General features: G+C 42.7%; 1 protein-coding gene across 2 annotated transcripts in view; it reads left to right on the top strand.

Moving 5' to 3' along the window:
* The first annotated feature begins 531 nt into the window (after nucleotides 1-531).
* Nucleotides 532-13,713, top strand: part of fam20cb (FAM20C golgi associated secretory pathway kinase b) — a 53,055-nt gene continuing 39,873 nt past the window's right edge. The window contains exons 1-4 of one of the 2 annotated variants that reach the window (XM_054598717.1): nucleotides 532-544; nucleotides 6,120-7,137; nucleotides 7,339-7,514; nucleotides 10,931-11,009. In XM_054598717.1, coding sequence (XP_054454692.1) covers nucleotides 6,626-7,137; nucleotides 7,339-7,514; nucleotides 10,931-11,009 — 767 coding nt within the window. In that variant the 5' untranslated portion in view covers nucleotides 532-544; nucleotides 6,120-6,625. Of the gene's footprint in view, nucleotides 545-5,834; nucleotides 5,988-6,119; nucleotides 7,138-7,338; nucleotides 7,515-10,930; nucleotides 11,010-13,713 lie in introns of those variants that run through there. The other variant, XM_054598718.1, reaches the window with a different exon arrangement.

Here is a 13,713-nt window from a genome sequence, read left to right as displayed (position 1 = left end):
CGGTCTCTTCATGATGCAGGTTAACATTAAAGGTCAGCCTACAGGTCAGGGAGCACCTCAGGTAATCAGACAAAAAGTCAACAAACAAATTGACCACATATGACTATTATTTGAGGACCAGGGAGGCTGCTGAGGGTCGCTGCTATATCAGGACCTGACCAGCTTCTGACATACTGGGGAAGGCTTAGCGGTCGATGGAGCCGCACTCTAAAATAAACAAACTAGTACCAAAATGATCCAAACAGGGACACTCATCAATCCAAGCCAGCCTTCATTAAAGTGGTCCACCCCAAACCCTAATTATAGGATTACTGGGCAGCCAGCGGGACAAACACAGCAAGGGCCTCTAGTTGGATGCAGCTGCCCCAAAAACACGCTGAACACTGTACCTAGTGACCCAGGTATCCACCCACAGACATACGCACACACTCCTGCAGTAACCCCAAACACTTATTAACACAGTGCTCGTCTTTCTCTCAATCTCCTCAGGACGCTGTACACACTCAGCTTGAACACACGCAAGCCAAACAAGACGTATACCTGGGTAAGTATAGTGCTGATCGCGTACCTCCCTAACAGACTTAAAAATAACCCCAAGGTGGAGCGGCAAGGAGAGAGGGAAGGGAAGCAGACAGGGTCAGGAGAACTCTACTCAATAACACCTTATTATAGCCACAGACAGTCTGGGCTTTTAAGATGTTTTAAGAGATGACCCAGGGGAGCCTGTATCACCACTTAAGAGTCCTGATTCAAGGGGAAATACGCAATTCCTCCCATTCCTTCTTTTTTGATATTTGGTCATCTGGACCTCCTTCTGTTTTTGTTTCAGTCCTTCATTCATTCCCTCCGGGGGTTAGATCAGGAAATCAGTTTGCTGCTTGCTGATATTGCCAAAAATGATAAAAAAAATAATGTATCTGCTTAAAGTCCAGGTTTGGAATGTTACAGAACTGGGATTCAAACTCTTTGGAAATGGTCCCTCTATTTTGATTTGGCTGAGTTTTAGCAATGCTAGCAGCATGGCTCTAGGAACGGTGGTTTGTAGGTCCAACACTTTGGTCTATTATGTTGTTCATCATGTGCACATGACATCTATTCACTTCTGGCAATCATAGGAGAGGGAGCCTTCCTCTGCTGCTGTCTGTAAAGTTTCTTCCTTATTCCCAGTCAACCTGTAAAGGTTTTTTTGGGGGTGAAGTTTTTCCTCTTCTGTTGCATTTTTGTGACTTGTGATTTTGGGCTATAAAATAAATTGTATTGAAATTGAATTGAATTGGTCCATACAGCAACATGTTGTCAACTATCATGAATTGACATTCCATTTTGTACTAACATGCATGGTCATAGTATGCATCCTACTGACCTTTGGGGATCCCCTGACATTTCCTCTGATGTCATCAACAGGACACATTTGCATTTAACATGTGTAATATTTCAACATCTGCTTGATTGAATGGCTTAACATTTGGTAGACATTCAGGGTTCCCAGAGGATGAATCATACTTACCTTGGGGATTATATATATATTTATATATATTCTTTTTTTTTTTTTTTAGCAAAATGAGTCATGTGACAACCACTGAATTGATTTCTATGAAACTCTGTACAGACATTCATATCCCCCTGAGGATGGAATTCTATAACTTTGGTGATTTCTTAACTTAATAATCTTGTGGAAGCATCAGTGTGCCCGATACCAATTACCTGCTAAACTAATAACATTCCTATCAGCCTCAGCTTTACTTTGTGTGTTGTGCCGTCTAACATGCTAAAGTCAAATGGTGGGCTTGGTAAACATCATATCTGAATGATGTTAGCTCAAAGCACTGCCAAACACATCAGTCTTATAGAACCATTCTCTAAGGCTGATGTGTTCATGGCTGTTCTATAGTCTTCGTTATAACCTTTCATGATGGTTCTCAGGTGTTTTCCACCCTACAAGAAAATATATTTGTAGATAAAGTTGATTTCTTGACATTTTATTTAATTATATATCTTTTTATTTTTAACATGATATTTGTGTTACTTTTTTTGTGTGAAATGATGTGCCTTTTACATTGTACTGGCATAAAATATGGGCTACAGGTAGCTTCAACTCACTGACTGACAATTACACTAATGAGAACAAAACAGCCCACTTTAATTTACTGTTTTTTTTAATAATTATTCATGAAGGAATACATTTCACATTTTGTAGATACACTGTTACTGTTGTAGAGCTACTGATCTGTAAAGAGCTGCCAAGATGTGTTTTTGGAGCCCTCGGGTATCATCTTGAGGAACAATGAATCATATTTCTTTTAAATTAGATGCCAATTATTTTTACCGACAACTTCAGTCCTTCTGTAAATAAAGAACAAAGTAATGATCACAAAGAGAACACATCTCTCTCACACGTCCCCTAATATGCAATCAAGCAGAATGTCAACCTTGCTTTGTGCTGACACCCACAAGTGATAATTGTGTAAACAAAAGGGTGCATCATTCATTTAAACATTGTAAGGAAATAGATTAAAAGGGGTAACAAAAGAAGACAGACAATATCATGAAGAGCCACGCAGTGAAAATAATAGAAGAACCGCTTTGGGTGTTAGAAATTCAGAAACAAACATTTTAAACATTTCACCAGGTTTTCTGTCATGGTGGATGTTTTTTAACCGAAGTGATCATCACGACAGTTTAAATGTGCCTGTGTTTGAGTTTACACATCTGGCTTCTGATCCGAGATAGAGGTGCGGAAGGGCCGTGAGTGGTGGAGGAGCCGGAGACGGAGGAGCAGCGAGAGCGGCGTGAGGCTTATTGGGGCCAACAGAGGGCATTGTTATCTGTAATATCCATTCAAATGTGCTGCATCAGATCCAGTGAGTGCAGCTCTGCTCGGGGATGGAAATTAGTCTTGTTCCCCACTCAGCCCTGGTCACGCCAAGGGCAAATTCAGACAAATGAATTTACGCAGACAATATGTATGGAACGCTGGCGATACAGAGGGATGTGTGAGTGGCATAAACCGTGGAGGGATGTGGAGCAGGGAGGTCCATGCCTAAGTACCTTGGTCCAACCTGCCCTCACTTTCTTTTCTTAAACAAAACTAAACAACTGCCAACATTTTACTACCATGCAGCTTCAGGGTGACTTTCACATTTCATTTTAATGTCATGTACATGTTTCGAAAGATAATTTTTTCTTCCAAGGATTGGATTTGAACCCTAGCTGCTCAAGGTAAAAGTAAGACGTCATCTAGAAATTATCTATTTTTTATATGCATTTAGTTCTTACTTCCTCATTCCTTCAAATGTATAAACTCACACCACTGAGATGCAACCACACTTGTTTGATTTAATACGAAAGGAAGTCACGACTAAATATAAAATAACCCAGTATGAAAATAGCACCAAGAAAAAAAAGAAGCTGATTTTGATATACTATAAAATCGTTTCCCATTCATTTATTTACATTAAATAGAGGTATGTTTTGATATAAAATATCAGCAAACAAAACAAAAAACGTCAATTTTCATTTTCACTTGAATCACCACCTATACTGTCCTGAAGCTATTTGGCAGACTTTGTACTGTAGCAAAGCTCACCCTTCACCGTAGTAGTGCAGATAGGAACACGGATAGTGCTATCTTGCTACACCCCCCCTGTGCTATCTCACTGAGAGACACTGTGTATTGTAGAGGACATAAATATTGTGTATTTACAACCTGTGCTGTAGTCAGCTATCTGTTAGGATGTCCTGCCCTCCTCCTCCTGCTCTTTTTCCTGATCTTGTCTGTGTCTAGGTGCTTTTAATACCGTTTGTCACAACGGATATCGGAGGATGGTGTTTCTCAATCAGCCTGTTATGTCACACAAGGAGCTCTGTCAAAAAAAAAAAAGAAAAGGCTTGGTCATAGAAAATGTGAAAGTTGCACACAAAGGGTGGAATTTGACACTGGTAATGTCAGAGTTGGATCCTTTTGTTTGTGGATTTGTTATTTTCTTACACTGCTCTTTGTCATTTTGGCTTACATTTCTGCCCAGTAATAGAGTGAGATTATTCATTTGGAGTTGCAAATTGTCATCTCACAACAGTCCACTTCTATTAGCAGATCTGAAGCGCTAATGTCATTTGACAGCGTATAAAATGAGAGTTAAAAAAAAGAAAAAGTGTCGACTTATCAGCCCGACGGTGCGAGAGCGACAGAATCCCCTCGATGCTTCAAGCTTGGCTACAATTGCACAAGACAGGCCTTGTGATGAACCATTGGCCCCATCGGCTGCTGTGATCCATGTCTGACTGACATCAATACACATTCATCTCTGCTTGTTTTACCTCAGGCTAGTAGGCCACGGGCTACAGTGGCTGGCGTGAGATCTGGACAGGGCAACAGGCATCACTTTGTCTTCCGCGCTCACCCTATCACTGACATCAGACACCAGAGGAGGCAGATCTGATGGACCTTTTTTTGCTTTGTCGGGAGTTAGTCACTGTTAAAGGGCCTTGAAATGTCAGTGGTCATGTGAATCTTATGTTAGGAAACCTGCCATGAAACAGGTCTTCCTTGAGCAGAAATGCAACAGTGTTTTCTCTATGTCTAACACAAAAGTCAATGCCGTGGAGCTGAGTCCATTGTTAGTCACTTGACATCTGATTTTGGTGGAGTAAACCAATCCCCCCCCCCCCCCCCCCACACCCCCACACACACACACACACACATACACACACTTCAGATTTAGCAAAGACCTCTATGCTGCTGTTTTAATTTTGCCTCTACATCAGCTTCATTAACATTCACAACTAATGTTTTGTTCCACCGGGTAAATCCACCCCACAGAGCCTATCTTAAGCCATCTCCACTCTACTCTCTTAAAAAAATCTATTCTGTGTTAGTACAAGAGCCATCGCCACCACCTCCCTCTCTCTTTCTCTCTCTCTGGGCGCTTTTTAATTATAAACTAATCTGGGGAGGTAATCACAGACAGCATGATCACTTACTCATGCATATATGCCATAGTATGAAATGCAAGCACTTTATTACCCTATATCTAATGCCTATTATTTACAGCCACCAGGAAGCATAGATGCAGCCATAATGCTGTGCCAATTAGCTGTAAAAAAAAGAAACATTAGTGCACTGGCTGGATATTGGAGAGAGCTGCGTTTGGCTTTCCATGGCGGGTTGGTGTATGTGCTTCATGTGGTATATGGGTTAGAGGTCAGTTTATTGCTCTAGTCCTTTTTTTTTTTTTTTTTTTTTTTTTTTTTTTACATTTTAGAAAAGCTGAAAGGTGCTTTGTGGTTTTTGATTTCATGCAGCCTTTAAACTTCATTGAAGATGTGATTGGTGCTGAGTGGCAGCGGTGCAGGATGGAACTGGATCCTCAGACTGATGAGCGGTCTAATAGGCCTGTCTAATGTATCATCGATGGATTGACTGCCGTCTCGGAGGAGACATTTCAGAGGGATTCCAGGAGATGAATTTCAGGGAGGGGGTAGTAAAAAAAAAAAAAAAAAAAAAAAAAAAAAAAAAAAGCCCCGGCTTTGCCTCTGCTGCGTGTAACCCAGGCTGAATATTGGCCAGTGGAAAGACGCCCTCTTCTTGCGCAGCCGGGATGTGCAGGGAGGATTTATTCCAAGAGGAATACAGACAAGCAGTTGCTTCACATGGTCTCTGCGTCTCTCTCTCTCTCTCTCTCTCTCTTTCACCCCCCCCCTCTCTCTGTCTCTCCCCTCAGCCAATCTGCGCACAGTGACGCTGCGCAAAGGCTGGATCTAGTCTTAGCTTCATCATCATATTTAACACACCCACCCAGATTCGCACATGCTACAAGAAGTGCATTCTCCTCCTATCCTGCTTTTTTTTTTTTACACCCCTAAAGGTTGTGTGGCCCTGCGGGAGTGTCTCTGTCTGCTGTTACCTGTGCACTCCGCTCCGCTGGCTCGCCTCGGGTGATCAGTCGGGGACTCGATGTGACAGAAATTACGCATCCTGGATCTCCGAGGTGGATGCAAAGCACACGCCACTTTTTTTTTTTTTTTTTTTTTTTCCTTGGGACTTTCCCGAAAGGTTTTTTTAAGATGTGAAGAGCTTGCACTTCTCGTACTACGGGTGTTTTTTTTTCTTCTCCACACAGACAGAAGTCCCAGCTGATCCACGGCTGCTCTTCCACCGTACCGGGTCGGGGTTTGGATGGTGAAGACAGATGTAACGGATCATCCCCACCTTTGCGTATCGCAGCTGATTTTTGGATCCTACGAACTTGTTCTCCACTCTTGTGTTCCTTCTGAATCATGTTTCTGGTCTACAGGAAAGCGGCGGCGTGAAGACGATGTGGCTCTCACAGCTACACCGTCGGTCTGGACTGACTCACCGTGTTTTACCTGGACGCTTGCGGATGATTTTGCGCTTTTGAAAAAAAATCTCCTTGCACATAAACAGGACTCTGATGTTGAAAACACAAAAGGCTGAACACTGAATCCTTTACTCAAGACGGCAAGCGACGATGGTTCCTACGTGTTTAATGTATATTTCATTAGATTGGCGTCCAGTCTGATCAACATCATCAGCGATGTAGTCAGCCTGTTCATCTGCGTGCTGATCATTTGCAGTAAATACTCACATCTGCTCAAAAGGGAGACCATGAAGATGATCCTCCTGCGCAAATTCCGAGTTCTGATCCTCATGGTGTTCCTCATCGCTTGCTCCATGCACATCATGATAGACTTGTTACCGAAGCTGGAGAGGCACGGCAACAGCGGCTGCTCTTGCTCCCACACGCCGAGCGAGGAGCCTCAGAGCTGGGGGAAGCAGGGCTGGCCTAACAAGCACACGCTGCGAATCCTCCAGGACTTCAGCAACGAGCCCAGCTCCAACGTGTCCTCCCACTCCCTGGAAAGGGTCCCGGTGACGGGGGACAAAACGCAGGCGCTCAGGAGGCTGGAGCATCTCGGGCAACGCGGCGACAGGAAGAGGCAGTTCATCCAGGACGCCACGGGGACCAGAAACGTGCCGCGTAAGGGTTCAAGGTTGTCGGCTCTCTATGACCACCCCTTATATAAAAGATCCCTGCCACCTCTGACGGACGAGGACACGCTGTTCAACGTCAACACGGACATCAGATTTGACCCCAAAGCTGCAGAGGATCAGGCATGGTAAAGCAACTCTAATGCATTAAATAAACATTTTGTGATTTGATGAAATGTAAAAGCTTAAGAGTTTAGTTCTGTGCAATCACATTAGTGTAACTCTGCATGTGCTGATGGTGTTGCACAACACCTGTCACTGTTTACATAAAAAAAAAAAAAAAAAAATCCAGTCCTCTTTCTCCTTTACCCTTTCCTCTCATCACCCAGGAATAATGAAGGCAACCTGGATGAGTTCAGCCCAACAGGGGAGCTGACGCCCGACACCTACCCCAACTGGCTCCGCTTTCACATTGGGATTAATCGATACGAGCTGTACTCCAGACACAACCCGGTCATCGACGCCCTCCTGAAGGACCTGGTCACTCAGAAGATCACCAGCGTCGGTGAGTCATAAGAAACAGAGAGGAGGTTGGCTGGATGGCAACAGCAGCCAGCGGGAGGGCTTCAATGCACAGATGGAGGGTCAAAATGACACTTTACTCTGAAGACACCAAGCTGATATAGCACAAAACCCCTTCTGAACATTTTTTATCCTTATAGCATTGTAACATGCTGATATATGACATTATTGGGTTTGTCTCATGATGCTGGAAAGGAATTTGCCCAATTAGATCCTCTCTGGTATTGTTACATACAAGTGGAAAAGCAAAATTAAAGCGTTCAGAAGATGCACCTCCGGTCTCATGTTTGATTAGTTTAATCAGGTGAAACGTAAACGCATGGTTACCGTAGTTAAAAAAATCATCCCCACCAAGTAATCAACATATGTAAAATGTAAAAAGTCATCACTCATATGAACAGACATAAGCTCTTACAAGACTTGAAAACACTGCTGGGGTTTTTCAAACCAAACCACAATTTGAATAGGAAAAGTTTCCGCCTTTTGGTAAATAATGAGGAAAAAGGGCAGACTGATCTTTATCCGTATGTTTTTTCGTCAGGGGGAATGGCCAAAATGGTACAAAAAAATAGCCCAAATTATCACAAGCTACTCAAAACAAGTTTAACCCACCCAATTGTGTGAGTGTCGCTCTAACAGGAAGCCAAAGGGGAATGTGTTCCCTTGTACGTAACAGGGTCGACCTGTTAAGAGAGCACCTGTTTATGCATCAGTATGCATAAAGTTGGAAGTCAGGCTGTCATATGAACATGCTTGACCTGCTCACTCCTCCTGCCTTACAAAGCTGGAGGAATACTTAAACGCCACAGAACAGCTGGTCTCGATGCAAATCATACACTGTGGCTTTTTATTTGAATGAAAAGGGATCGGTGGATATATCCTTCTGCAGAAAACCGCAAAACCTGTGCTGCAAGTGCAAGTAGATACTTAACAGAGGCAATCATTTACGCTGGGGCACTTATATGGAATTTATTTCTCCTTTTTTTTTTTTACGGGGGATTGTCTTCCTTTTTTGGCTCAGTCCAGCTCCCACATTCCAAGAGTGCTTGTCAACTCAAGGTCGCCCATCTTGCGCTAACTTTCAAAAGTGATTGCAGATTTCAGGTTCATCTGCCAATAACTAAACCGTTACTGGCTCTTAGCAAACGATTAAATACTTATCTGGGAATAGGATAAGCTGTTTAAACTTGCATCCCTGTCCAGCCACTATAGGAAACATTTCTTTCTTTCTTTCCGGTTATTTCTACTGAAGTTGTCCTCTAACTTTCTTTGTCTTGCTTTCTGTTTCTTGGGCTGGGTGGAGAGAGGAAGCAGTTCTCAGCGTCTGCAGCCAGCTAAATACATGTTGGCTCAGTAATTACAGAGCCTTAACACAGGCCTTGGGCAGAATACCAATAGAAGCCAATAGCAGTTGCATATTATCTAAACTCAAGGATAGTGCCCGGATGTGTTATACACTATAACCTCTTTTGATCAACTTTCATCAATGTGGACATAGTGCAAAAAGCAGCAGATATGATAAATGTTACTACAGATGATACTAAGAGTCTGTAACTTTGATGTCACCAATCATTTTTTTTAGAAACACAAAGTCACGACAAACCCTGTTTGTTGACTGTGACTGGAGGTTGAAATGAAACATTATAATTTCCATGGTCCCTGTATGCAGTTCCTGTCAATTACAGTTAGATTTGCCTTTTATTTAAAATGTCTCCAAACATCCACATGAACTCTCTTCACACAGAAGCAGGTGAGGTCAGATGGATATTGATTATTTCGCTTGTAATTTCTTTCTCTTTCAACATTTTTCTTGTACCCATGATTCCCATATGTAAAAATAAATGAGAGCATTGATTGAGAAGGTTGTTCTCTGGCAAAACACCACCAAAAACACTGCCCTCGATCGATTGGCTGAAGAAAGACCAGGCGCGGTGGCTGCTTTGCTCTTTTTTGCAAACTTCGCTGTATTTCAGCCTATGAATAGTTCTCGCCCCAGCCCAGTCCCATGAGTGCCTTTAGACTGTATTATCATGTACAAAAAGGGGAGAAAACATGAAGGATAGAAGGATGAATAGGAACACAAAGAGACAGAGAGAGATAGAGATGGACCCTCCGGAGAATACACACAGAGAGTAAACAGTGGAGGAACAGAGAGCATCGGCGAGCACTGGCTGTCCTTCACCCCCTCACTCTCCCTTCCCATCAAACAAACACTGTGACATCAGCACTCTGTCTTTTCACAGAGCAGGCACACTCACAAAGACTCAAAGACACAAACAAATGGCCATGTACATGCTGTATTCAAGCTCACATACACATCAGTGTGCTTTGCCAACATGGCAGATGGAGTTTCAGGCTGCAGGTGTACAATGACATGTCCCCTAAGTGGAAATTAAATCAATGTCAATAGAAATTCTATTAAGTTTAACATGCACAGAATATAGTCCTATTTTGACATGTGTATGTAGACTTTTGGTTTGTCTTATCTCTGAGCTTTATGTATTTTCTTCTACTGATACTGTATGTATTTCCTTCTACTGGTCAATACAATCCTGGTGCTGTTCTGGACCCTCGTGGCGTTCTTAGCATGCTTAACTTGTTCTTTTTGCATTTTCCTAGCATGCCTCATTTGTATTTTTGAGGGAGAGTTGTCAGTAAACAGTAGAAATGTTGAACATGGACTGCTTTTCAACAAGTAGACTGAGCCACAATAGCAAATCACCATGTATTAGACAGAATTGGCAAAATTGTACTTGCCTCGGCTTGTCAAATGTAAGGACCTGCAGGTTCACTTTGTTTTATATTTTTTTAATTTCATCTTCTTTTAAGATTTTGAACAGCTGGTTGGACAAAACAGACAATGTAAAAACATCTCTTTGGGTTTTGGGAATATGTGCTGGTCAATTTTCACTATTTTATGATATTATCCAATTTTTTTGTCAGTGCAGCGCTGGACAGGAGGTGAAAAAAGCTAATAGCTACAGTACAGTCAAATGCAAAATGGCTAAGTTGTGTAATTGAATGGACAATAGTTGAACACTGGTTCAGAAAATAAAATAATACAGTGACTTTTATTCAGTTATTCATTATGATGTTGGATTGTAAGCAGCCTTTTTAATTTGCTTACCTAAAAACTTAAGTTTGGCTTGTCTTTTTTTAAAGTAATTTAGGCTAATTAGCTAATACCACTAGCTAACAACTAGCTTGTCATATTGGCCATTTATTTTGTGTGTATTTAAAACTAAATTCCAGTGGGTCAATTTGTGTTTCAAACTGTAAGCTCGTTACTACAGCTCATTTCTTTGGTCTATTACTAGTACCATTCCTTACATTGCAACAAATATCCATGGTGGCATTCATGTGTTGTTAATGGCAGTGTTGTCTGTTTCACTTCAACAGCAATGAAGTCTGGAGGCACTCAGCTCAAGCTCATCATGACCTTCCAGAACTATGGCCAGGCTCTCTTTAAACCTATGAAGTAAGTGTTTTGCTTGTATGTGTTTTAAAAAAAAAAAAAAAAGGTTCTTGCAAGCTCCATTGTTCCTCTGGTTAAACTGCCTTTCATCTTTTATCCTCTGCGAGTGTCAGGTCCCCTCTCTTTTTAAGAAAAAAGCAATCTCTCTCTTTCGTATCGTGCTAAAGCTTGAGTGCATTTCAGCATAAAACACCAACTATGCAGCTTTCTACCTCCAATGACTTCCTTTTCACATCCCACCACCTACTCGTTCTGCTCGCAGCATCAATCTCATTTACTCATCCTCTTCTCTGGCTATATCAAATTGCTTTCATTTCAGCACAACCTTGATATTAGACTGAAGGCCGACATCACTTTGCTGTGTCCGAGCCAAATGTTGAGTAGGCATTTCACCTCACGGGGGCTTTCAGGTGATACGGCACATCTTTTAGTGTCCATGTTGGAGGTCCCCAGCCCTCAGGCAATGCTGGCTGTGTCGCTTTAATGACCGATTCGTCTGATCAATATCAATCAATCTAGTCAGCCAATCGTGATTTTTCTCAAGTCCCATATTGTAACTGAAATAGCCAAAAATGCAGCAAAAAAATATAGAAATTACCAGTGTGTGTTGCAATGCCATCCACTGTGTTGGACAATGTAACAGCTGAGTTTAAGGTATTATTAAAAAAGGCAGCAGCCTCCCAGGTGTCACTTTTGCTAACCCTGGGGCGACATATTTGTCATTATTTTTTCGTAGCTCTCTGTAATGGTGCCAGATATAATTGCTGTGAGCTTTCTGATCCAACACCTCTGTTCCTTCCCTCATCTCCTTTAGAATCCTATTCCAGTAGTGATATGAGAACATCCAAGCAGTGAACTACAGCTTATCATGAATGTCTCACACAAAGAGGTGAAGAGGAGTGAAAGCTACACTTTCTTTTCCTTTTATACCTCAGCTTACCTCGGTACACCCTGTAACACCTTGGTTCGGCTTAACCTGTAGAGCAGATAAGTGTACCAAGTGGTAAAAACTGCCCCACTGGTAGATACCATGTAATATTTCATTAATTCACATCTCCTTTATCCACACTGTCATATTTAGATGATAACACATCCCAAGAGAAGAGCTCTTTGCTCCTAATCCTTCCTCGATGGGTGGATTTAAATGTCACCCGTCCTTTGTTATGGTGATTATAATTTAATTGTGGGTTAATGGTTTTCTACACAAGAATGTTGTCTGGCCCCCCCGAATGTCAGCGAGGAGAGCGGGGTTAAGCCTGCGGATGATAGGTAGCGAGGTTCTTTTTTTCCGTGGGAGGAAAAGCTACTCAGAGACTGTTGTAATTACTGCTTCAATCGTACCACAGTAAGTCAGGGCAGACACAACAGGGCTGAAATCGTCCTGACAGGTTGGGAAGAGGAGAGAGGAGAACGAAGTGAGAGGTGGGAAGAGATGTGAGAGGAGGTGTGTGGGGTGAAGGAGAAGAGGGGTGAGGGGGTCAAGGGGCGAGAGAAGATAGGAGGGTAGGGATGAGAGACAGTCAAAGAGACGTGGGCAGAGTGTTGTCGATACACGAGCAGAGTGAAAATCCACAGATTATCTCTGTGCACTGCCCTGAATATCAACCCAGACAGAAATGTGAAATTACATTTTCACAAAAAAGCATGGGGTGATGGGGTTGGATGTAAATCTGTTGCTTGACAGTTGTGGTTGTCAGAGTGATGTTTGATAATCCTGAAAAACTGTGTGTGAGTGTGTGTGTGTTTGGGGGGGTGCATTCCTTTCTGCTTGAATGCTCTTGACTTTAACGAAATAGGGCAACCCATGCTGGCATGTGTCTGTGTGTGTGTGTGTGTGTGTGTGTGTGTGTGTGTGTGTGTGCCCTCATTTGGAGTGCAATCAAGGTCTTGACAGATTTGCAGCGTCATTCCCGCTACATATATCCTTTCCCTCGCAGAGATCACATGTGCACACACGCGCACACATCCACTTAACACCCAACATCATCTCCCAGGTTCCAAATCTGCTGGTGTGTTTCCACATGGTGCATCAAAGAGACGGAGGCTGAGAGATCAAAGACTTCTCCGGCTGTGCTCTTCTGCTCAGCTCCTCTCAACTCTAATGGAAATGTGTGCCAGGCAATCAGGCAGCGAAGGCAGGCAGGCAGGCAGGCAGGCAGGCATGCGGTGTCTGGGTAACGATCGACCCCCTAACCATCCATATCTGTGGAAACTGCTCTCTCTCTCTTTTATCCGCCCCTGTGTCTCTTTCTCATTCTGAGTATTCTCCATCATCCCCCCCCAACCCCTCTCTCTCTCTAAAACTCTGTTTGTTTTTCTCTCTTGCTCATTCTTTAATGAACACCACAGATGAAGAAATCCATTAACAGGGTTGCTGTATCGATCTTTTTCTCTTTATTCCTCAAAGAGAGAGAGAATGATCAGCTACTATGGTCAGTGCCTCGGTTTTGTGGTGCCTGGGCTCCTCTGGATGTGTGGGTCAAGTAAAACACCCCTTAGCATGATTTCATGATTTGGTTGTATCAACCTCCACTGGATCACCACGAAATGGCTTACAGTACCTGTACACTATGATGTAACAGAGATGAATCTGCCCACTGAACCGCTGTCTGCGGTCCTCTTTTCCAGACATGGAATAAACACAATCTTAAATGGTCTAATCTACCTCGAGGCTTGTTTTGCAATTTTTAGTTTAGACCACAGGTCT

Source organism: Anoplopoma fimbria, chromosome 5 (assembly GCF_027596085.1).
Source record: "Anoplopoma fimbria isolate UVic2021 breed Golden Eagle Sablefish chromosome 5, Afim_UVic_2022, whole genome shotgun sequence".
Taxonomy (NCBI): Eukaryota; Metazoa; Chordata; class Actinopteri; order Perciformes; family Anoplopomatidae; genus Anoplopoma; species Anoplopoma fimbria.
This window is presented reverse-complemented; position numbering and strand designations above follow the sequence as displayed.